The sequence below is a fragment of the Falco cherrug genome, chromosome 2 (assembly GCF_023634085.1).
Source record: "Falco cherrug isolate bFalChe1 chromosome 2, bFalChe1.pri, whole genome shotgun sequence".
Lineage (NCBI taxonomy): Eukaryota > Metazoa > Chordata > Aves > Falconiformes > Falconidae > Falco > Falco cherrug.
Window position 1 is genome coordinate 121,118,132 of NC_073698.1, and position 23,670 is coordinate 121,141,801.

The following is a 23,670-nucleotide window of genomic DNA, read 5'->3' on the forward strand; positions in this document are numbered from 1 at the left end:
CATTTGGTTTTAAGTTCTTTGGATGTCAATAGCTTTGGCGAGGTGTGTTCCACAGGCAATATCTGCATGTCATTAGCCCCCAAAAACTACAGCTTCAGCAGCCGTCACTCCTTACATCCCTCCTGGTTGCCAGAAGCACCCAGCAATTATTTTGAGGTGAGTACGGAAAGACAAATCATGAAAAAGATCAGTCTCTCCTAATATCTTTTCCCAGAATTAGATGCAGTAAGTGAAGTTATGCTGAGCCCTTGGCCCCGCTGCCCTCCTCTCCCATCATCAGTGATACACAATACATTTGCATCCGGGATTACTGAACTGATTTGTAATTATGAGCAGGTGTCGGGGAACATTTTGGTTTCCCCCTTGAGGCAAACTTAAGGTGTTCATGTTCAGGTATGACAGGATTTAACAAACAACGCATGGGACACTGCAATGTGCACAACCCACCCCATTCCCTTTCCACACACACCTTTGGTGGGTCCCCTTTTGCCCCATCACCCCTGTATCACTTCTGCAGCTGTTTGCCCTTACACAGCCACCTGGGGTTGTCCCCGCAGGTCCTAGGACAGCAAGCTTTGCTCTGAGCTTCAGCTTGTCCCCTGGGTCCAGGCTGTAGTGGGGCTGGCTGAGATGGAATTGACTCTGCCCCCAGCAGCCCTGGCAGTGCGGTGCTCACACTGGTAGCCAGGACAGCGTCGGGCACAGCATCAGGGCTGTCTCCAGCCTTCCCCCATCACCAGTGGGCGGGGGGGCAAGGTCTCAGGAGGGGACACAGCCAGGACAGCTGGCCCAGACTGACCGACGGGATATTCCAGACCATGTGTCTGCTCAGCAAAAAAAGTTATGGGAAAGGAGGAGGAAGGGGGGCATTTGTTATTTATGACATTTGTCTTCCAGAACAACCACAACGTGTACTGAAGCCCCACTTCCCAGGAAGCGGCCAGATGTCACCTGCTAAGAGGAAGTAGGGAGTAACATCTTTTGTTTTCCTTCGCTTCCGTGCAAGCAACCTTTGCTGTTACTTTATTAAACTGCCTTTGTCTTGACCCACAAGTTTATTTCCATCTTATTTTCTCCCCCCCATCCTGCTGAGGCGGGCAGTGACAAAACAGCTGGGCGGGCACCTGGCCAACGCACCACAGCCCTTTGTGGTGTCCAACCTGGGGCTCAAGGGACTCGAGGCAAAGATAGTAACTGGAAGAGGTCATGGCCAAAACATGGACTGAATGTGGCTGGAGAGCAAAGAGTGAAATGATGGCAGGGAATTCTTTTTCTTGATGTGAGTGAAGTTTGTGTCATGAATATGTATTTTAAGGAAAATTCTCAAATATGTGATTCACAGAGGCGAGAGGTGGAAAGTAGTGGGTTTGCATAGCAAGGTTTTGGTAGCTGGGGGCTACAGGGGCAGAAAAGCACCAGGCAGCTAGGAATGTGAGAAAGCAGGTGAGAAAGGCAGCTTACCTGTCCTGCTACCAAAGGAATAGCTACTTCATGTGCTTAAGGCTCTCAGTATCCATGAGTCAAGCCAGAGAATCACAGACCAAAAGGACAGCCAAACTGCTGTAGAAACTGGGAACAGGCAAGCCACAACGATGAGGGGACAAGTGAACAAACTCCAGCCCGGAGAGCTCGGTGCTACGGGACAGCTGTAGTGTTCTTGCGAATACAGGCTCCAACAGCACGCGTGCTTGTGTTCAGGTCACGTTGCAGGGGCTGTAAGGAGCTAACGACAGAAGGGAGAAAGGAGAGCTCGGGCTGTCGGGTTCCCCGCATCTCCTGTCTCCCCTCAGGTCACGCCACCTCTGCACACACCAGCAGCAGCAACCTCCCCAGCACATCTGCACACCAACCGCACCGGGAAGCGTGTGAGTCCTCGAGGGACCAGATACCTTCAGCTGGTGCAACGGGAGCAGCCAGGAAGGGACAGCACAAAGGCTACAGCTCGAATGGCCCCTCAGCACAATGCTGACTGAACAGCCCTGGCTCCCGGGCGGCTGTGCCTCCCAACCCCACATCGTCCGAAGATTTTCTATTGCTTTCGGCCCAATGCATGAACAATTTCAACAGAATGTGCCACATGCTTTACGTTTTCCAGAGCATCCTTCACGATTAAGGCCTCTTGGAAGTCAAAGACTGGTTTCACTTGACATCCTGTGCAAAACCTCCTGCTCTTCCTTCCCTTGGCCACTGTTACCTGGCATGTATCAGCCAGAGCCGCTGTGCTGGTTTTGGCTGGGATAGAGTTCATTTTCCTCACAGTAGCTGGGACAGGGCTATGCTTTGGATTTGTGCTGGGAAGTGTTGATAACACAGGGACCTTTCGGTTATTGCTGAGCAGCACTTGCACAGAGCCAAGGCCTCTTCTGCTCCTCACCCCCACAGCAGCGAGCCGGCTGGGGGGCACAAGGAGCTGGGGGGGCACGGCCAGGACAGCTGCCCCCCACTGCCCAAGGGGATATCCCAGACCATGTAACACCACACTCAGCATATAAAGCTGGGGAAGGAGTGGGGAGATGCTCCAGCCTTTGTCTCCCAAGTCCCCATTGAGCATGTCGACACTCCGGCTGCCCTGGCTGCGCTCCTGTGGTTAAACTACAACCACAGGCAGAGAGGCTGCCGGCAAGGAAAAAGGGGATAGCCTTGAGTAATCCCCAAACCCTACCAGAAACGATGTGGTCTGTGTCTGGAGAAGCCAGCACTCCTCAATGCCTGACAACAGGCACCATCGCCCCGAGGGGCACGTCAACTCCGTTGGCCTTGATGCTCCTAGACCAAGCAACATGCTGGATCGCTAGCAAGACTTGTGGTGGTCACACGCACCTTTCCAGACCCAAAAGTTATGATGGAGCATCACAAAGGGACATACCTGAACACATCCTTATGTACAGGCAAACCCTGTGCCAAGCTACAGCCAGAAAAGAATGAGCTCCCCCAGTGACATGGGTGAAGCCGAGGAAGCCCATGTATTAACGTCTGTCAAGATCTCTCGCCTCCACGGGACAGCACAAAGTAGTATCTCCTTCTACCTGCACCCCACGTGGATGCAGTGTCTCACCACAGATCCTTCACAAATGCAGTACTATGGCTTGAAATCAATGATGCACTGGTGCAAGCTATAATTGGACACAGTGATTTGTGCTTTTGCAACAGTGTCAACACAGTAGAGGAAAGAAATAAAAATCAATTTTCATACCATAACAGCTAAGTGAAGGGGAAAAGTACCTCACCTACCACCTGGGCATAACATTGCATAGAATTAACAGGGAGTTTTCAAACCACACCATCACACACGAAAGAAATTCAGCTCCTAGCATATGTAAGGATTTCAGCCAATGAAATTAAAAGCAATTATTTTAATTTCAACAAAATTGGGTCTGTCCACTAGGTAGTATTTATCCCTTTATTCTCCAACTCCAGCCAGAGATTTTAAGGTCCAATCTTATTACAAATACAGGTCAAAAACAGGCCCAAAAGCAACCTTCAACCAGAGCTCCTGAAGTGTTATGGGTACTACTCCTGCAACACACAGCACGTAACGTTACAGCTCTAAGGCTTTTACCCAAGAGAAAGCAGCACTGCTCTTTTAAGACTTGTGTCACTTCAGCTATGTCTATTTCTGTCTTTCAAATAGCCTCACAGAAGAGCAAGACGAGTCTCACTTAAAACATCAGCTAATTTATTCAGCATAACGAAGTGGAAACACACAGTTAAGAGGTAAAAAAGTGTCTCCTAATCTCCACGTGTTAAGCAAAAGAAGTTGGGTGGGTTGGGTGTTGGGTTGGTTGGTTTGGTTTTGTGGGATTTTTCTTGTTTCTTTCTTTGTTTGGTTTTGGGGTTTGTTGGGTGGTTGGAGGGTGTGTGGTTTGTGCTGGTTTGGTTGTTTTGGTTTTTTTTACCTTTGGCATGACTATCCTGCAGTAAAACATTACTTTCATACATGAACTGGACTGTTTGTCTGTTGAAGCCTGAAAGATGTTGGAGTAGTCTTCGTTTATTTAAGCACACAGCAGCTATCTGACCAAAACAAAACAGCAGGAGAGGGAACAACACGCTTTGCAATTGTATTCCTCTATAAACCCACAGCCTGAATTCTCTTTCCGGAAAGTTCTGTACAGAATACTGCCACATCTTTTATTTTAAACACAGTAGGGAATCAAGAACATGAAAGAGAGGGGCAGTGATAGAAACAAAGGACTGCAGATCAGGAACACCAGTTCCAGTGCTGTGTAAGTTTTGACTGCCCTACCACACTGACTGTCTTCAGCACTGAAACAGCGCGCCATCAGATGCCTCAGCTGCGCCAGGTCATGAATGCTAACGCTTACCTTTCATCACTGCCTTGCTTTTCTAAGCTTTCCATCTCCAAAAGAGCCCTCCAAGTGTAAGACAATGACTATGAGCCATAAAAGTCAGGATCAAGTACAAATCAGCATTTTCAATAAACGTACAAATCATTTATTCAGAATTCAAAACTCAGGTACAAACAAAATATTTAAGAAACAAATCCAGAAATGTAAACACTTCTAGAAAATACATGAACTGTACCAATTTAACCACCCACCATTCTTCACAGAAAATAGTGAGAAGCAGAAAGACAAATTCAATGCCTAATTGGGTTTTTTTTCAGATTCTGGTTTAGAGGTAGAATACTACTGTGAAAGGCTCAACAAAACTTAGTTTAGTGGAATTACGCTACAAGTGAATTTGGCCCATATACTTATAAATGTAATGAAGCCAGAAAAGAAGTTCCTTATTGAAAGCTCTCATACAATAAAATTTGGTGTGGCACTTTCCAAGATGTAAAGCACCTTTCCTGACAAATACTGTTTTATGCTTTTGCACGTAAAGGATCCTGTGCTTTTTCCATTAACGACATAAAGAAAGCACTTAAAAATAGAAAGTCCCAACTTTTTGGCAGGCATATAGAAAGCAAGTGTTTTTCAGTAACTTGCCCTAGAAAGCCAAACTGGGGGAAACCCCTGTAACTATAAAAAAAGACTTTTTGAAAGACTTCATGAATACATGATCCTTACTTATTTGGGTGGCACAGTCCTCAAGGGGAAAAAAAAAAAAGTTAATACAAGGTGGAGGCGGGGGGAAGCATCTTCTCCGCTAGCTAAAAGCTGGGGAACTGGCCAGTTTTCACATTTAATATTAATCTCTGCTAAATGCTACAATTCTATTCTCTCAGGAAAAGGTGTATCTGCGTGAGACACACTGTAACTCCAAATCTCCTAAAAAAGTACCAAGCAGTCAAAGGAATGTATCTTCCATTTTTGTTCTTCAAAGAGCCTGCTACAAGTAGAAATTAAGGTTAGTGTTCTTCAGGACAATATATACAAATTCATAAAAAACAGGAACAATCTGCAGGCTCAGTGACATACAAACATTACTCAGAAAAAAAACCCAAACTTATTATATACAGTCTGGCTGCTAAGTGCATTATTTAAATTACTGCATGCAAATAGTAGATCTATGGTTGTTTAAGGAACTGAACTATAAACAAACTCTAGGCTTCTGAGAGTTTAAGGAGGACTTTCTCAAGTATCTGCTGTAAGATATTTGTGTTTTAGAAGCAACAAAATGAAGTTTGCAGTTCTAATGCCTTCTTGCTTTGTGGTATAAGAACACTTCTGGAGATGTAAATAAGATAAAAATCCCAATTTAGACAGCCAGTTCACAAAGACTCAAGCATGACCCTGCTTCTTTTACGGATATGAAAGCAGAGTTAGGCTGTTGTTCAGTACCTTTTAAAAATTTCCATCCTTGCCACAGGTAGCACCACAGAGGAGTAGTCACTACAAAAATAAACAAACAAGCAAACAAAAAACTCAAAAAAACCACCACCACCAAAACCCCCCAAACCAACAAACATTACAGCTGCTACATTCATTCAGCAACTAAATATCCCATTCATTTAAGTGACAGATTTTAGGTACTAAAAACAAGAGTTGTGAACATTAAGGTCAGTTCATGGAAGAGGCAGAAACAGAAATTTACTTACTGTCACTAATGAGGCACTGCTTTGTGTTTTTCTTTTGTAAAGAAGTTATCTAACAGAGGAATCACTACAATCCAAGTACCTCAAAAAAACCTTAAATATAAAATGTGAACAGGCCTGCTTTCATGATATTCTTCTACCTTTCCAAATACCACCTGGAACAGCATCTATCAAATATTATCTGCAGTAGAGAAAAATGCATTCTTGATTACATGGTGGAAGATTGAAATGTGTAAACTATGAAAATAATTAGGAGAAAAGTGAAAGAGCAAACTATATGAGAGCTGGCCTTATGGTTACAGATTAAACCTGAAAAACACATCTATATGCATTTCCACCTTCCTCCTCATCCCTAGCTTCAGAAAAGCAGGCAAAAAGAGTAATTTCTGCCATAGACTAGCTGAAACAGGTATGCACGTGCCAACCACCTCATCTGGGCAAAACTAGTGTGCCACAGTTCAGATAGTTCATCTGAGCTACATTTAGCTGATTTTTCTGAAGCAGATCAAAGCAGCACTTGAACTGTACTCACAGCAGAACTGACAACATTGCCTGACAAACAACCATGAGTAATCTCTTCCATCAGCACTGGAGCATCAGTCCAGCACAAAGTACAACAGACAAGCTTTCCTTCTACAAGTACATTCTTCTGTTTAATAAGAAGCCTTGTGAAATGAAAATGCTGAAAGACATACAATATTAATACAGAAAAATTTCAGATGTAGATTTTCTTATATTAGGCCTTCTGATTCCTTTATGAAATGTCCAACACCTCGAAAGGAAGCAGTGCATTCCTATCCAGGTAAAAGAATATTACATAACTAGATTAAGAAAACTCACACAGACAAAGAGCAAATGTTAAGCCCTATGTTAAATTATGGTATTTTCATATCACAATTCTTTTGAGAGCTTAAAACACACTGAAAAAAAGCCATTTTTTAAAGTACACATCCCATTTGACTCCTTATTTTTCACACTATCCCTGTATGTATTTTAATGGTCAGGATGAAAATATTTTGTGTATATACAAACTAATTACATTTAACCCTGTAAATGTAAAAACTTATCCAAAACGTCTTCATTCTTTGTGATTTCACTATATTTAGGCAACTCGCCTTCTACACATGCAAGATACTTTTCAGAACATCAGAAAAAAGAAAAAAAAGCTTTCCTATTTCACAGCTTCCCCAAAAGAGCAAGACAAAGCTGATTTGTATGTTGGTACACACCTCACTGTACCTTCATAAAATCACTTTTGGATATACAGGTTACAAATCAAAAAAAGCTAACAGTTGACCTAGATATTAGTTAAAAAAGTCATCCTGTGTTTGTATTTGCAAGCTCTAGTAACAGAGGAAATGTCAAGGAACATCTAGGGCTTCCATGAAAAACTACGTTTCACAAAGTTTTCCCCCTTGGCATCTCCAAAATCGGTTGTTTCTTCTCTTTCTATTCTGCAGCAAAAGTGACAATAATACAAAGTAGCAAAATACATATGGTCCCTCAGTGTCTTCAGGAAGTCAAACATTTTTATTCCGTGGTCTAGTACATGTCACATGCTAGTACAGCACTCTGCCACGAAAGAGAACTTATTATTACACCTAACCACTACCTCCAGAGTGTAGAAGTCCAATAACCATTGGACATAAATAACTTCTCTCTCAAAATCCAAAGAAAGCCTCTTTAAAGGTTTACACAAGATATTTTTTTTTTTGGTAACAGATTGACAGTCAAGGAGCCAAATCCTACAAACTGCAGAGATCTCCAAGCCTGGTGGCCTTAAATCCAAGCTGAGAACCTTCAGAGGACAAGGGTATGATCATTTAGACTACACATTGTTAATTAAATGTGGTGATAGATTAATGCACCTGTACCACTTTCAATACCCAAGCATACGCATGCTCTAACATTCAGTTACGAACAGGGTTATGTTACAAGTGTGTGGTAACTAGACTGAGTTAGAAAGAGCACATTAAGAATCTATGACCTTAGTTGTTGGGCTTTGACAGTTCTTTTTCAAAAGTGCCCCAGAACTTCTTTTTTGCAGGATAGGGAAAAAGTGATGATGGCCACTCTATGCAGAGGCAAGCTTTATTCTTCCAAGGTGAACTACACCACTGGGCAGATGGCTGGTACAAGTCCAATGCACCATTGATGTTCTAAATAAAGGCTATTTTGAGGCCTCAGATGGATATTCGCCCTGTGTCAACCTCCTGAGTAGTAGTAAATTTCACCTAAGAACATAAGTAGACAAGCAGCAAAGCTTTTACAAAAACTATTTTGCATGATAACATGGCCATAAGAGTCACTTCAAAACAGCACTAGTTGATTTTAATGACACTATAGCACCAGAAGTTAACACGTGGATTCAGAGAATTATAATATGCATGTGTCTTTACATTTTGAGAAGCTAGTGTTAGCAAACTACTGAAACACTGGCCTTCCAGTACACATTGCAAAATGCAGCATTAGCAAACTGAACTGACCCCTAGAAGTCACAACATCAACTTTTATTCTACTAGTGTCCATCACAGATTGCATGGCAAATTAGATTTCCCTTGCTGCTTTTGTGGCACACTAAGATATCTGAACTTTTTCTATTAAAAACCCCCAACATAGCAATGGCTAGGCAAGATACAAACCCTGCTGTTTGCCCGGTGTTCAAGTGGAAAGCACAGCCTAGGTAACTTAGCCCATTTGCCAACAGGGGAGAAACAGAGCTTTTTATCCATGTCTAATTAGAATATCAAATACCGGACATACAGAGAAAACACAAAAAACCCAAAGCAACAGAGATGTCAAGAAATAGTTTCAAGTCGTGGCATTTACTTTTAATATCTATACCTGTAGATAGTAGTTGTGATCCATCAAACACGCTAATGCCCCACAGTGACAATAACATCCTTGTGGAGGCAAAACATGTGTCACAAATTTGCTGCTGTAACCCAGCAGTGCAGTCTTTGAAACTGTGTTCCAGATCACACGCCCTTTTGAAATTCTTATTTAGTAAAGTTTGCTACTGGTTCCACTTTGAGTCTTACCTGAGAAAGCAGGGACATCCAACCTCAGGGCAAACAAAAGTCAAAGGTTGCCTGAAGCTCCCTAAAGTCCCACTCCTGTAAGTCCTTGTTGCAGTGTGTAAGTGACCAAATTCCTAGCCAGCAGCTTTGAGTAAATGACAAAAAAAGTCATTGACTTGGACACTGGTTTCATGGAACGCATCTTTGAAACACTGACCAAACTACTCTTGTTAAAGTCAAAAGAAGTCTGAAAGGCAACTGCTTTCATGTTTCTCATCAGGCTGTATCCGTAAACAACACGGCCTACGCTGACTCCATCTCTTCCCATGTTGTTTCTTTCTCTTTGTAAAGGAGGGACACCATTCCACTTTGTAGAAAAAAATTTAAAGACTTGCTAACACATTCGCCAAAGTGAATTCAGCAAACACCACCACCATCCCAAACACCCCCAATCTTCAGACTTAATTTAATGGAAGCCAGTTATTAGGGTATCAGTTTTATGTTTGAAAATAAAGTGCATAACGACTGTCACTAAGGACTTTGCTGATTTCAGTTTAGCGTAGTTAGCGTCAGTCCTCAGCAACATCCATAAAATACTAATTTAAACATAAATTGGTAACATGAGTCAAAATCTGAAACAGCACACATGAAAAATAAGTTTTGTGCAAATGGGAAGGAGAAAGGAGAGTGAAGTGGAATCCCTAGGTTTTCATGGAACTGAGCCTACTACACAGCTATCCCAACATGCAGCATCTGAAACGAAGAATCACAGTCCGTTTGCTTCCCTTCTACTAACCCCGAATTCAGTTTGCAGCTTTCTGGTGTCTGACTGATTTCACCTCGGGCAGGGGAAGATGTATCTTGAGGAAGACCTACAGAGACACTGTCTGACGAAGTATCTTGGTTATCTGCTGAAACAGCAATTTGTGGCCAGTTACCCTCTGTTGCATCATTGCAATTTGTCCCTTCATCAGCCTCTTCCAGCTGCTGAACAGATTTCAAATACTGTTGTATTAGCTTGTTGTCCTGCTCATTACTAGAGCTCTCTTCACTGTGCCCACATTCCCCATGGACATCCTCTACATCCGAGGAAAATGCTGACACAGAATTGCCACATTGTTTGACTGTTTCCACTGAAAGAGAGCTCTCAGTTCCTTCCCTTAAACTCTTTTCAGAGCTACACAACTCGCTGGCATGAGCCTGATCAGCCACAGAAGAATGAAAACCAGAATCTGGGAATGGCAACAAAGAGTTTTCCTGAAGAACATCACTAGCTGGAACTAACCAGGCAGAACTAACATCTGGTGGGGTTTCGTGTTCAAGTGTGGGTGATCGAATAGATGGTTCAGATGGATAGGAAGCGTTGGCTGAAGGGATCCCAGGTTGCCATATGGCACCTGAATTTTGTGTCACTGAAAGCTGCCATTGTTGAAGGGATTTAACCTGTAAAGTATAGACAGAATTTCATTATGAAATGCAACTAAGAACGTGCTTTGATTTCTAGGGTGTTTCTTGCAATTAGCAACAAAGCTCTAGTATAAAATTTAAGACTGAGTGAACTAACAAAAGGTTCACTATACCTTTAGGGAAATACGTTCTTCCCACTGTTAAATAACTGCTTTTAAACCTAGATGCCCAACCCTGACAGAGCACACAAGCCTCCCAGATCAAATACCTGAAGAAAAAGGAATCGTCTTTTAAAAACGAAGGATGGGGAACCTTTATGAAATACTCATGCTTGAGAAGAGAGTCTTATTTGTGGAAGAACAGCTTAATAGAAGATTCATTAGTACAACTTTTCTACTTTAGAAATCAGTTGCTTACAAGCATCATAGCTTAACACCATTTCATTCACCCAGGGCTTCTAGCAGTTACATCATTCTTCACACTTCTGCTAGTTTTATTTAGCTTCCTTCGTATTTTATCCTCCTTCTCACACTAGACTACAATTCAGCTTTGTGTAACAAAACCAGTGTTCTTACACTAACACTTCTGAATGTTATTTTCCCCCAGAATACCAGTATAGCAAACACCACAGAAATGAGATTGTAATAAACCACCCAAGTCATCATTGGAAAAAGTGAACCACATCGACTATCTCTTCAGGATCTACAGTACGAAGTAATGGCCTTCAAATTCATACATAAGCAGAAAAATAAAGAGAGGTAACACTATTTACCTGGTTCCAAAGAAATCTGACAGCTTCCTCCTGTACAAGCCTCTGAATCTTATCTTCCTCTCTTTCTTTTCTTAGTCTGCAAGAACAAATACCCAAATTTATGCAGCTTAAATAAGCAACATTTGGATAACAAGATCGATGAGAGTACATAAAAATGCCTACTTATGTAACAGTGCTCTTGAAAGACACAACAGAGCCTGACATCACTGCAGTCTCATTTGCCATCAATATCCATCTGCTGACTTGAGTTTCTTTTTCAGAATTACATCAAGATTCTGCTTCCTTTTGCTGCAGCATGTTTCTTAACTTGCCAATACTTTAAGTGCCCTTTTGTAAACTGAAGCTGAGCTCTTCATTTCTTCATGCACAAAAGAACAACCCCAAAATAGTGTTTCTTCATTTCAAATCATGCTCTCTCCAGCTGACATCACTTGGATATAGGCATGATATGTAAGCATTCGGAGTTTCTAGAGGTCTGCTGAGGGCTCAGGTTGATTCACAGAACTTTTGTTGCTTGTGATAGTAAAGAAAAAGAGCCTGTCAAGACTTCCAGTTCCCAGGTCAACCCAGAAAGATAACTAAACCTGCAATTTATATCGTACAAACTGAGGAACTTTGATAATGTTCTCCCCCAAACATGGATTCATAGGATAAAATACCCAAAACTAGAACCAGGCACAGAAACACATTTTGAAATTGTATCATTCAAGGCAGGGAGAATTTTTCTTTTCACCAGTAACAGTGGAATGACTCTCAATATGGACACTTCACTTACAGACTCTATAATTGCTAGGAGACAAGTGAAAAAAACGTCACACTTAGCAACTTCTATTTTGGTTATGCAGTGAAACATGCAAGTCCTGCTAACAGAGAAACAGAAAAATGTATTCTAACCCAGCCCACTCACAGAAGGCACTTTGAGAGTATGAGATTATGTGTGTAACTGTGCTTATCTTACAAGAAGCAATCCTCTACTGTAATCACAGTTTTCTGTTACTGATGCTAGGTTATACTGTGAGTAGTTATATCAAGACCCTTCTGTATCTATTCTGATCCTGGAATGACGGTTATATTCAAAAATACACAGTATGACCTCAACTTACTTTTCTATTTCATCAGTTAAGCAAATGATGTGCTCCTGCATTCTGTTTAGTCGAATTTCATACCGCACTTCCTTGGCTCGGGGATGGTAGTTCCTCGTGTAAAATCCTCTCCAGCAGGCTTGAAGCTTGGTAGCTGCTTTAGCCATTCTTTGCAGATCAGCTGCACCTCGATCGATAACACCTAATGAATCAGAACTTTCTCCAGTCATCTGGTCAGGACAGGGAGTTGCAACTTCTGATTCAGCACCTACTGAGGTGCTGGGGTTACTATGCAGAACTTGGTCTTCAGAGGATGCTGAACAGCTGCTAGTATTAGCAGTCAGGCTGGCTGTTACTAGATCAGAAGGCAACAGTATACTCTCTTTTATATTCTCTTGGGTTTCCACACTTCCCACTGCTCTGTTCAAGTGCTCTCTTGTAACACACGAGGCTTCTTGCTTGTTAGCTTTCTCCCCGCTATTAACATCTCTCACATATTCAATCACTGTATCATCATCATCATCTAGGCCCAAATTGATTCCGTGTACCTCCAGGTCTGAAGTAGGAGACACAGGAGACAATCCTGAAGCAACTGGCATGAAAGTAGACTCTGAGGACAAAAGGCTACTGTTCAGTTTGTCTTCATCTGTCTGTACATCTTCAAGGTATAGCTCCTTGTGAAAACTTCTTTCAAGAAGAAAGGTGTTCTTTACTGCATAGGAATGATCATCATTTGCACTTGGTCCAACCCAAGAATTCTTCTGGATGATAGGTTCTAGATAGGCAGAAAGCCATGTTCAAGAGTGTCATAGCATTTCAATAACATATCTTAATTCATAGGGATTCCAAATTTGGTTTAAATAAATCATCTTACACACCCAGATTCTAACTGAAATGCTAGTAATAAGCATTCATTCTATGTAACAGTAAGGACAATAACTATTTATGAGAGTAACAACCACAAACTTTGCAAACACTGGGTACAGCAAATGGCACAAACTGCCTCCCCCTGGAGAAGTTACACTTCTATCAGATGCAACAGTCAAAGTAATAACTCCTTAATTTAGTGGATTGTGTTTTGCACCTAACAATCTTACTAGCACTTCAAGACATGAATAAGCATGGAATGTATTTTTAGAAATTAACTTCAGTTGAAAATCTAAAAAAGAAGAATCAATAGGACAAGATAAGAAGAGGGCTCTGTGCTGAAATTCTCTCCACAAAGTTAGATACATTAAAAAAAAATAAATATTTCTACAGGTTAAATCACAGGTGCAGATTAGCTTCTTACCACTTTCAAGAACTATCTGTGGTGGCTGGGCTGGACTGCTGTGTTCATAAGTAACTGGCAGCGTTTTGTTGGGAGTAGAAGATGTAGGTGGTCCTTCATTTTGGTTTTGATGCATCAGCTGCCTCTGGTGGAGCCTAAACACACAGTTCCAACAGATTTTGTATTTCTTTTAAACTTTTTTGGTAGAGAAGACATCTAAAAGAAACTATCGACTACTTTAAAGGAAACAAGTGATCAAATCATTCTAAACTAGAAGCTAGTTATGCAGATCCCTACACCTACAAGATACTAACAGGACTACTCACAAAGTAGGGGATTGCAGAGACTGCTCCTGTTCCCCTTCCGCCTGCCCCTTTTTCTTCATTACATGTATCCAAAAAAAAAAAAAAAAAAAGAAAACCAACATGCAGTTCTGACTACAGACCGAAAACCATGAAGTATTTTTACACACAAGGGTGATATGCAGCTATTTTAAGTGTTTACTGCAGCATGTATTATGCTTGTATGTGTAGAAGAGTTTGGGGAATGCAGGGATGTCTGTTACATTTCAAAATGACTGAATCAAGGAAAGGATGTCCCTGTTAAAGGGACAAAATCCTGACACAAATCAACAAATAAAATCATCTGTTACAAACTGAGAACACACAGGTTGTTTCAGCCCTGCTAAACTAAAAAGATCATGAGGTAGAGGTCAGAAAGTCAAACTGCCTTATAAAACATATACGTGTGCACACATATATATGAGCATTTTTATTTATGGGGGGGATTTTGGAAGGTTGGTTTTTGGTGAGGGGTTTTTTTTTTATTTCTCAAAAGTTATATTTCACAAACCAACTTCCTGATTTTTCCCCAGAAACATATGAACGTCAGAACACTCAGCTGGAAATTCCAACGTCAATATGCTTTTACTGCACCTTTTCCTCTGAAATGGCCTCAATATTTCTAGAATTTCCTCCTGGAGCTCAGTCTACACTGACAAAGAAAGCAGTAGCTCCTTCCAGGTGCTCCACATTTTCCAGCCCTTTTGAATGAGATGCCGCCCTTCTGCTTACCACAACACTCCTGCTGCTCAGCTTTCTACCCACACTATGCCAACTACATAGAGTGTTCTTTTGAGCAGAGTCTTCTGCTCTGATCTTTCTGCAGAAAATGTTTGTCAATAGGTCCTGGGGAACAGGGACACCTGTGTTGCTATGCTTTCTGGCTTTTAATCCCAATTAGTTCACCTTTTCATGTGAGGAATGAGCACCACTGTAACTGTCCTTATCCATCCGCATAGACCTTAGCAAAGCAGCCATGGCTGGCAGAACCAGCAGGCTCTCCAGACGCCTCTGCTGGCAGACCCGAGGCACCAGATACAGAGATTGCCAAGTGCATCACTGGGAACAGTGTCCCTCAAAAGACGACCTTAATTTTAAAGCCAAGAAAGAACGCACCAAGAACAAAAAAGTGGCTAATGCACCAGTGTACCACAGTTGTTCTAATTATCAGGGAAGACTAAAGTTAATCTAAGCTCCTTTTTTAGATTTTCCCCACTTTCTCTGTGGCAAAAAAAATTCAGTAGGTATTTATTTTAATCCCAGTTCCAAACACCAATCACCTTCAGTGTCCTACAGAGCACAGATTGAAAAATATAGAGAATTTGCCCCTAGATGGCCTAGCAAGCAAGAAAACACTCCTGCTGCTGCTGCTCTTATTCCCCTCTAGGGCACATCTGGTACCTCCATTACTCTTCCCATCTCCAGCCCTCACTGTTGCTTTCAAATTCTTAAAAGGAAATCTTATTATATCTAACAAATAATAAGACACATAATTATGTTCTCAATTACATTCTCTAACAACAGAGAAACAAGAAGTTCTCACCTTTGCTTACTCAGTATTTTTTCCAGTTTGGCATCCTCTTCAGTCTGAAGACCATATGTAGATATAAGAGGACAGACAGTAGCCAAGTACTGGACCAGCTGAACATGCTGCCCGGGTCGATAGGATCTTCCTTTACCTTGACTGTAGAGCCATTCTGCTTTCAGACTATTAGGAAAGGGGAAAATGGTCACTATTAACACATGGCATAAAACCCCCAACCCTCTTTTGATTACTGTCCCTCTAGTGAGTATCTAGGAGCTCGTCCACAAATCTAATCAAACCTTGCAACGTGTGCAGTACCCAGAGGAACTGGGAATTTCATTACCAGAATAATGAATAAAATATCCCTTCACATAAGCATTGATGAAACAAATCTCCGACTGAAACCGCATTCTCTGCTTTATCTGTGTGTAGTCTTGGAGCACTGAAAACACATTTGTGTCAATGAATTTATCAGCAAAGCTTTCACAGAAAAGGTCACAAACACGCAGAATAGGCATAGAGAGCAGACCTTGCTCAAAAGTATTCAACAATTGAAATCTGATTTTAAATATAATGCTCTTCAGTCTGATATATTATCTATATATAATAATAGTTAATACAGAAATGCAAGTGCCCTTTTATAAAGGGCCTGATTTGCATGTTTGAGCTTCCAAGATAACAGCTTTAGTATCTGCTGCCTCATTCTGCAAAGTCAGAGAGGCTGTAAGCTCAGAAAGGGTAACAGACTGCTGATAAATTGCTACCCGGTTTGCTTTGTAAAAGTGCTACTGTGAGTTGAGTAATAAAACAAAAGCTTAACGTTATACTTCTACTTAAACTTGTGATCTTACATAGTAATTTCAGTGTAACATGAAAAATACAGCAAAAGCAACAATGTTAATTGGTCTGCATCTCATATAGCCATTAGCAAGACAGAATTTCGGATCATTAGCACTTTTCCATTTTTTTATTACATAAAAGTGCAATTTCAGCTTAGACAAAATTTTGTTTAATAATTTTAGAGATTTAATACTATTATGTCACCTTTCCTTCTGAGAAATCACATATCCATCAAGAACTTTAAGGTTCAGACACCAGCTGACGACATATGGCCTGTAGTCAAACCCAGGGATAGAAGGCGTGGCCATCACACAGGGATTGTTCATAATTGACAACTGTTCCAATTGATGAAAAGAAGTCAGGAAGGAAACCTTGAGAAAACAAGATGTATTTGTTAACTGAACAGAACCCATTAGATGCTTACAGAATGTATCACATTTCTCCTAGTTGCAGCCAGACATCTTATGCAAAACATAACTACAAATACACTGAAAGTCACATTTGCTTTATGAACACCTTCAAATAACTTTCTGTCAACTACTGCCATTTTCCCATTAATTTTCCTGTAAGTACTTAGCCCTTAGAAAGCATTAACTTCTCTTAAAATCTGGGAATGGGGCTTTATGTATAGAAAGGTATAGTATTTCTGTGATTCCAGTTCACTACAACAGGCATTGAGGTTTTGACAAAAAAATGGCAAGCCAAAAAACTGGAGAAACAGTCCTGTTTCAAAGAGAAACGTATTATTCATGTGAGATCACAGGCAGAATATGTTTCCCTTACATAGTGTTTGAGAAATAGATAAAACAAGACATAGCCCAAAAAATGTTTAGTTGCAACAAGAGCAACTCAAACCTTCGTTCTAAAACACAGCAGCTGCAAAACCCCTCTGCAGCAGTTAACCAGCTCAGCTTTCAACCTGCAGACAATGAAGAAAAACTCTATGAATTTAGTCCTTAAAGTATACTTCTGATATCCTTGAATAACGTAAAATCAAAATAAAAAAGGCAAAGTTTCTTTCCAGGGTAAATTTGAAAAAGTAATCCCTGCCTTGTGCAGCTAATGCAGGTATAGTTATTACATATAAACTATTAAAAGTTACTTCTATCAACATGGGTCATTTCAAAGACGAGAGCCTATTTTCAGTTACAGCCTCAAAAGAATTATCCAACCACCTGCTTCCAGTCTATCTAAAGACAACATCTTACCTCATTTAAGTCTCTGATTTCATTTTCTGCCAAAGAAAAAACAGTCAGATTCTGAGGTAGGCAAACAGGGGCAGTGCGAAGTGAAGTTATAATATTTCCATGTAACAACAGAGTCTATAAAATAAAAATACAGTGATTAAATGTATGTTTGATCAAAACCCCCATATTTTGTGTTCAATTAAGGCTTTCTAGTATCACCAAAATTACTTCTATTTATTCCATCAAGGAAAAAGTAATTCTTGTACTTTAGAGCAAAATCTTGTCCTTTTAAAATACAGAAGTATAGTCACAACTACAAAAAATGTATTTGGAAGCATTTTTTCTCTACCATGTTCATGCTGAAAGAACATGAAAGAAAGAGTTAATGCTATGTTTTGTCTTGATTCATGACAGAAGAGAACAGAGCACTATGAACAAGATCTCACCATGCCACCTTTCTCAAAATCATTAATGTGGTTATAGAAAAAATCACTACGTCGGTTCCTGCAACTTGAAGACAAGGGAAAGAATTCCTGCACGCTTGCCTCTAGAAATTACAGTGATTAATTAAAATGCTTTAAGAGCTAGTGTTTGAATAACCAACACTTGAAAAGGCAGCAACTTTCAAAGCAAATTTATTTACGCAAAGAATGTAACAATAGAGTTAAAATAGCATCTACCTACCTTCAGCAATGTAAGCTTGGAGAGATCGCTTAATTGAGCTATGTTATTGTCTGACAAATCAAGATGCTGAAGAGATAGACAGGAATTAATTTGTTCAATGGCCTACAAAAATAAAGAAGTCAATTACAACAACTTTTTTTTTAGTCTTTTTCAGTCATTAATAAAACCAGGTACCAATAATTAAAAATTATTTTGAAAGCTAAAACACCGGCGAAGTAACCCAAAACTAAACACGTTTCTACAGTTTCATTTTAAAGATGATAATTAGTTTCCTGTTTGGGGGATTATTTCCCAATTCTCATTAGATTTCAATATCAAACCTTTTATTTTTTTCCTAGACAATTCTTGTGGCATAAGTTGCCCTCTTCTATTTCATAAACAAGTACACACAAAACTTCAACGTTTGCTCCAAACAAAACCAGAAACATACTCAGATTTCTTTGCAGCGTTTTCCAAATGTCTACAATGCTAGATTCTGGAAAATGCAAAAGACTAAATACTTTACCTTAAGGTTATTTCCTGCCAAGTTCAGCCATTCCAGGTGCACCAAATCCTTCAGCCCTTCCACATACCCAATACTGTTATGAGGCAAGTTTAGCACCCGGAGCTTTGTCAGTTTTGCTACACCCATCATTCGCACCAAACGATTGTTGGCTACAGAGAGCTGCAGATTGACACACAAATATAAGAAACAGTTTTAACTATTAAACTGCACAGACAGAATAGATTGTTATTTTTAGTGGTTAGGAATCTAATCCAAAGGGAACTTCGTCAATCTACATGTTCCATTTTCAACACTGACCCAAAAAACTGCAAGAGCCAGGAAATAAATTCTTGATCAAAGAAAGTACTCTTCACAACTCACTCTGCAAGCTTAAGAGGAAATCCTCCTAGGCACAGCTAAATAAAGCACAATGAATAAAGAATTGAGTCACATGAAAAAAATTTTCAAATCAGAATTGCCAAATCATTGTGCAAATTGTTGCACCATTCCTGGTGTAAAAATTACTGTCAATATGGCAGAGGACAAAACATATTTCACATGAATCTCAAAAAGGGTCCTGTGCTAAACAGGACCATAAATCACAAACTTTTAAAAGGATAAATCACGATTAGACATCCACAATAACAACATGATCACCAAGGTGGCAGACTGGTGAAGGTTTGTTGTAGCAACAAACCTCACCTCTCCTATCTCAGTTTAGCTTGTGCCTAAAAACTATCATGTGACTTCAAGTCTATCTGGAGGCACTCTCAGTGACAATTAACATCGACTTGTACAGCTTTGCCCAGGAGGGATGTCTACTCTGATTTTTGCAAGCACTGTGCACATATTTAACACTTAGCACCAATATCCTCATGAACCTAAACGGATGGCTGCTAGTATTAAAACTAAGGATAAACACTACAACATCAGAGCCTACATGAACAGATAAGTTAACAAGACTACACAGATCCCTCCCACTTCACATTTTTTTATTTGCTATTTCTATTTTAACCTAATCTGCATAGGAGTTTTCTCTTCTTGTAAATTGAGACTACTAATCCTCTTCATTTGTGGAGAGTTCTGAAACCCAAATGGTGAGAAGAGTCCTGTATGAGTGTCTGCGTGTTTACAATTACACAGTAGAAAGATAGAACAGTATTATTTTTAATGTTACAAAGCTTAAGTAATCAAAAACTAAGTAGTATCAAAATTAGGGTTATCAGCAACTTTTCTAAGTCTTCTTATGACACCCCACCCGCCACTGGGATTTATTTGGTTCCTTTTTAGTTGCCTAGGTAACTAGTAAAACAGCCTTCCCCACTATCAACTGTAGAGCTATGCTGAAAACAACGCTTTCTATTTTGGTTAGCCATCATTTATTTTCCTAAGACAGTAACTGTTAACTTACTTCAGTGACATAATATGGCCTTAAAGCAGAAGTATTTTAATCAACATCATAGCACCATTATTTCATTGCAAATTCAAGTCAAGTAACACTGACCTGTATCAGATTCTTGCATTTCTCCAAATTTTCCAATTTAATTATCTGGTTTTTGTCCAGAATCAGAGTGTGAGTTTCAGCATCACAGGGTAAGGTTGGACCCAGTTTTTGCAATCCTTGACCTGACCAGTTGACCACCAAACCTTAAAAAGAAAAGGAAAATGGAGAAAAAAAAGAAGATAAAGCCCCAAGGTAAACACTTTACATATGATAACATGTACTTAAAGAGCAAAGCAAGATAAAACAGATTTTTATAATGCAGGCAGCCAGTTTGCAAATACAAATCAACTTTCTTTGTCATGTAAAACTGAAGCAAATTATTTCAGATCAAACACCTTTGAGTAACTGATCCAGTTACTGGAATATATGCATTCCAGGCCCCATTCCAACAAAGGATTCTGGTAGAATTCTGGGAAAGTCAGTAACAGATCCTCTGAAGTGAGAAGTGGAGCAAAATTTCAGTCGTTAAGTTTAAAGCTGTGATCCTCAAAATTCCAAATTTCAAAACAACCTAAATTTTTAAATTCTTTAAAAACTGAGTTTTGAGCAGCTTGACAGCTGTGTGTAGGTACTCAGTCTAAAATCCTGCTTGCCTAGCCCACCAGCAACCATACCTGTCACTCAAAAAAATTGTTAAAAGGAGTATGGAAAAAGGGTAAGCAGTATCTATCCTTTTGTCAACCAGAACATGGGAAACCTGAGAAAGATACAAACTTCATCTTCCTGTAGAGTTCCAAACACCCTGCTAAAATATTTGAAAATTAGGGCACTTAACTCCTAAACATGAAATGCCTATGTGACAGTCCTCAGCCAGAGAAAAATAAACATTCCTATCATGAACAAGTCCTCAAAAACCTAGACCACTGAATAAAACCCTGCAGTTTTCTCTTTTCCCCCTCTCTGTATTTCAAAGGAAAAATACTATTAGCCTACGCTTTTTTTTTTTTTAAAGTGCACTCCACGTACAAACACAAAGCAGAGGCTTCTGCCTATGAAACCAAAACTGACATCTCTCTGTTGTCAGACACTGGATGCTTGAACTTCAGAGACAAAACAAACTCAAGATTGAACCCTCCCTTTAAAACTTCCTATCATATTTAAAGACATGCTCCCTTTTAGTAGTTTGGCTGCTGCAAAACATAATCTTAAGTATTTAACTGTCTTTAATTATTGGGTCAGGAATGTGTCCAATTCAGAGCCTAGGATTCCACTCCAGGACTTCACTGGCCAAATCCTTGAGTGAATCTTGCCTTGGGATTTTGGTGCTTGTGTTCCCAAACTGTATCGATAGGCTAGATGTCCCATATTCCAGCAAACTACTGAGTGAAAAATCAGAACAGAGAACCCATTCACAGAGCCATACCACAGTACTGGTGACATTTGGGCAGGAGCAAACTGTAAACAGGCTAGCACATCATTTAACACACAATTAAAACGTTCCATGCAAAAACTGTTACTATATAAAGTAAAAAGGAAAACATTTACTATTTACAGGGATCTTGACTCACTGGGTACCCACGTGACACCTGCTAATAATAATTTTCATACATTAAGCTTCTGCTGTGTGTTTGAAATACATACACCATTCTAGTGCTTGCTCTTCCCTTACTATCTGCTCAGTAAAAAACACTGCCTTTTTCGGCAGCATGTTCCAGAACAGTGTTCTTACCCAGCATGTTCCAGGATACTGTCCTTACCCTAATGTGCCCTGCATATTAACGTTCTTACGGCTTCTAGGGTTTAGTTACACTAACGATGGAGGCAAACATTTTTGGTGTACCACTTTGTCAGCTAGAGAATATGCTTATCTAAGAAGCATCCCTGATGACATTTATCACATTTTCATTGCTTCTCAAATCCACAGCCACTCAAAGAGCTCTGAAGAGCAGAAATGCAGAGCCAGTCCTGTCTTTGCATGTTCAGGGAAAAGGTTCTGTGTGTTTCTCACTTAAATAGCCACCTCTGCAACCAGTCAGTCACTTAAACTAAACCGAGAAATTCTGCATCTGCCCATTTGTCCAAGAGCTTGTTATGAAATTTCACAACTGACCCATGCTGACTGAGGAGAGAGGCTAGAACCCACCATACAGAATTACAAGAGTAATCCTTTTATCCACGCAAGACTGTCCCATTCAAACTGGCACCTGGAACATGGTTTTACACATGGTTCTTATACCTTTCAAGTATTCAGGTACAACATGATTGACTAATTGCTACTTAACACACACACACTACCATTTGCAAAGAAACTGTACTTCTACAGTGTTATCATCCACCTGCTTCTCTACTGATCCAGGCTTCCCTGGCATCAGTCTTGCTATAGTTATAGCAGACAACGGGACGGATTCATAAAGGTCTTAGATGAGTGCCAGCATCTTAGCTATCTCAGTTGCCCAGGGGTATCCTTTATCCTTCATGGGCAGCTTTAAGATTCAGAGAAGCAAAGGTTCCTATTTCAAGGACGTCTGTCCTCATCGTGACAAGCTGAGGGTCCTTTAGTTTGCTTGCTTAAGCATGACTATTCAGTATATAGAGTGAACTCTCTTGGGAAAAGTAGGGAGATTTCACACTATAAAGACTGTTATAATACTTCGGGAATGAGATTTTCCTAGCAGGCTCTCAATACCCAGTGAAAATTTCAGAACTGCTTGTTACTCATTTGGCAGCTACATCCCTTAACACACTTCAGCACGTCACAATTTTTGCTCAGGCCGCTGCTCAGTGGCTGGGACCTGAGCCTTCAAAGGCAGACCCGCGTTATCGCCACGCACCGTCCCTTCAGACGGGGACGGGAAGGAAGCAGCTGCCCCCGAGGAGGGGCTGCCTCCCAAGACCCCTCCACCCTCCGCTGTACAAAGAGGTAGTCTTCTTTGAGCTCCTGGCTTACCTTCCACAGAGCTGCGGCAGGCCCCTCCTCAGGGGCCCAGCCCTCAGCAGGGCGGGCAGCCCCCCCGGCCGTGCCCGGAGCCAAAACGCTGCTGGGCGGCGAGCCCCGCTCCTCAGGCGGGCTGCACGGGCGCGGGGGCCGCACCGTAAGCACGGAGCAGCGCCTGAGGAAACGGCCGAGCGCCCCCCCGCCGGGCCGAGCGGCCCGCAATGGCTTTCGGGACTCGTAGTCCGGCCGCTGAGGCGCGCCGAGTGCCCGGCCCTGCCGGCACTACAGCTCCCACGGAGCGCTGCGCCCCCACCTCGGCACCACACAACGGGCACCCAAACACACGCCCGGCCAGCCCCCGGCGCCCGCGCCCCAGCCCTCGGCGCCGCTCTTACCCCCTCCAGCCGGCGAGACTGCCTCAGTCCTCACCGCGCCCCCCGTCGCCGCCATGCTTGTCAACGCCACCAGGCAACTAAGCGCCAGACGCCAGCTGGCTGCCTTGCTCCGCAACGGGAAACCGGCGTCTCTTACTCCCGGCAGGACGGGGCGTCCCGCGCACGGGACCGGCCGGCGGGACGTTAACGGAGCAGCGGAGCGCCCGGCGGGATGTTAACGGAGCGCAGAACGCCCCGCAGCCTCAGCGCGGCCGCCTCGCAGCCGGGAGGCGCTGCCCTCCCG

General features: G+C 41.4%; 1 protein-coding gene across 2 annotated transcripts; it reads right to left on the bottom strand.

Annotated features, from left to right (window-relative positions):
* Window positions 1-4,432: 4,432 nt before the first annotated feature.
* Window positions 4,433-23,668, bottom strand: CEP97 (centrosomal protein 97). 2 transcript variants are annotated; one of them, XM_027807180.2, is made up of 11 exons: window positions 23,388-23,668; window positions 20,118-20,260; window positions 18,635-18,793; window positions 18,130-18,231; window positions 17,467-17,580; window positions 16,463-16,629; window positions 15,437-15,601; window positions 13,574-13,707; window positions 12,304-13,057; window positions 11,201-11,276; window positions 4,433-10,464 (listed from the first exon to the last, which is right to left on the bottom strand). In XM_027807180.2, exons 1-11 carry the CDS (start codon window positions 23,440-23,442, stop codon window positions 9,748-9,750), a joined length of 2,586 nt encoding a protein of 861 aa, XP_027662981.1. In that variant the 5' UTR covers window positions 23,443-23,668; the 3' UTR covers window positions 4,433-9,747. The 2 variants fall into 2 exon arrangements, with proteins under 2 accessions (XP_027662981.1, XP_027662982.1); XM_027807181.2 differs by lacking the exon at window positions 23,388-23,668 and adding an exon at window positions 23,005-23,142.
* Between the last annotated feature and the right edge of the window lie 2 nt (window positions 23,669-23,670).

Coding starts and splice junctions, on each gene's coding strand:
- CEP97 (XM_027807180.2), bottom strand. CDS start 23,442: ATGGCGGCGACGGGGGGCGCGGTGAGGACTGAGGCAGTCTCGCCGGCT. Junction 11,277..12,303: donor TTAACTGATGAAATAGAAAA/GTAAGTTGAGGT, acceptor TTGTTCTTGCAG/ACTAAGAAAAGAAAGAGAGG. Junction 10,465..11,200: donor TCAGATTTCTTTGGAACCAG/GTAAATAGTGTT, acceptor TATACTTTACAG/GTTAAATCCCTTCAACAATG.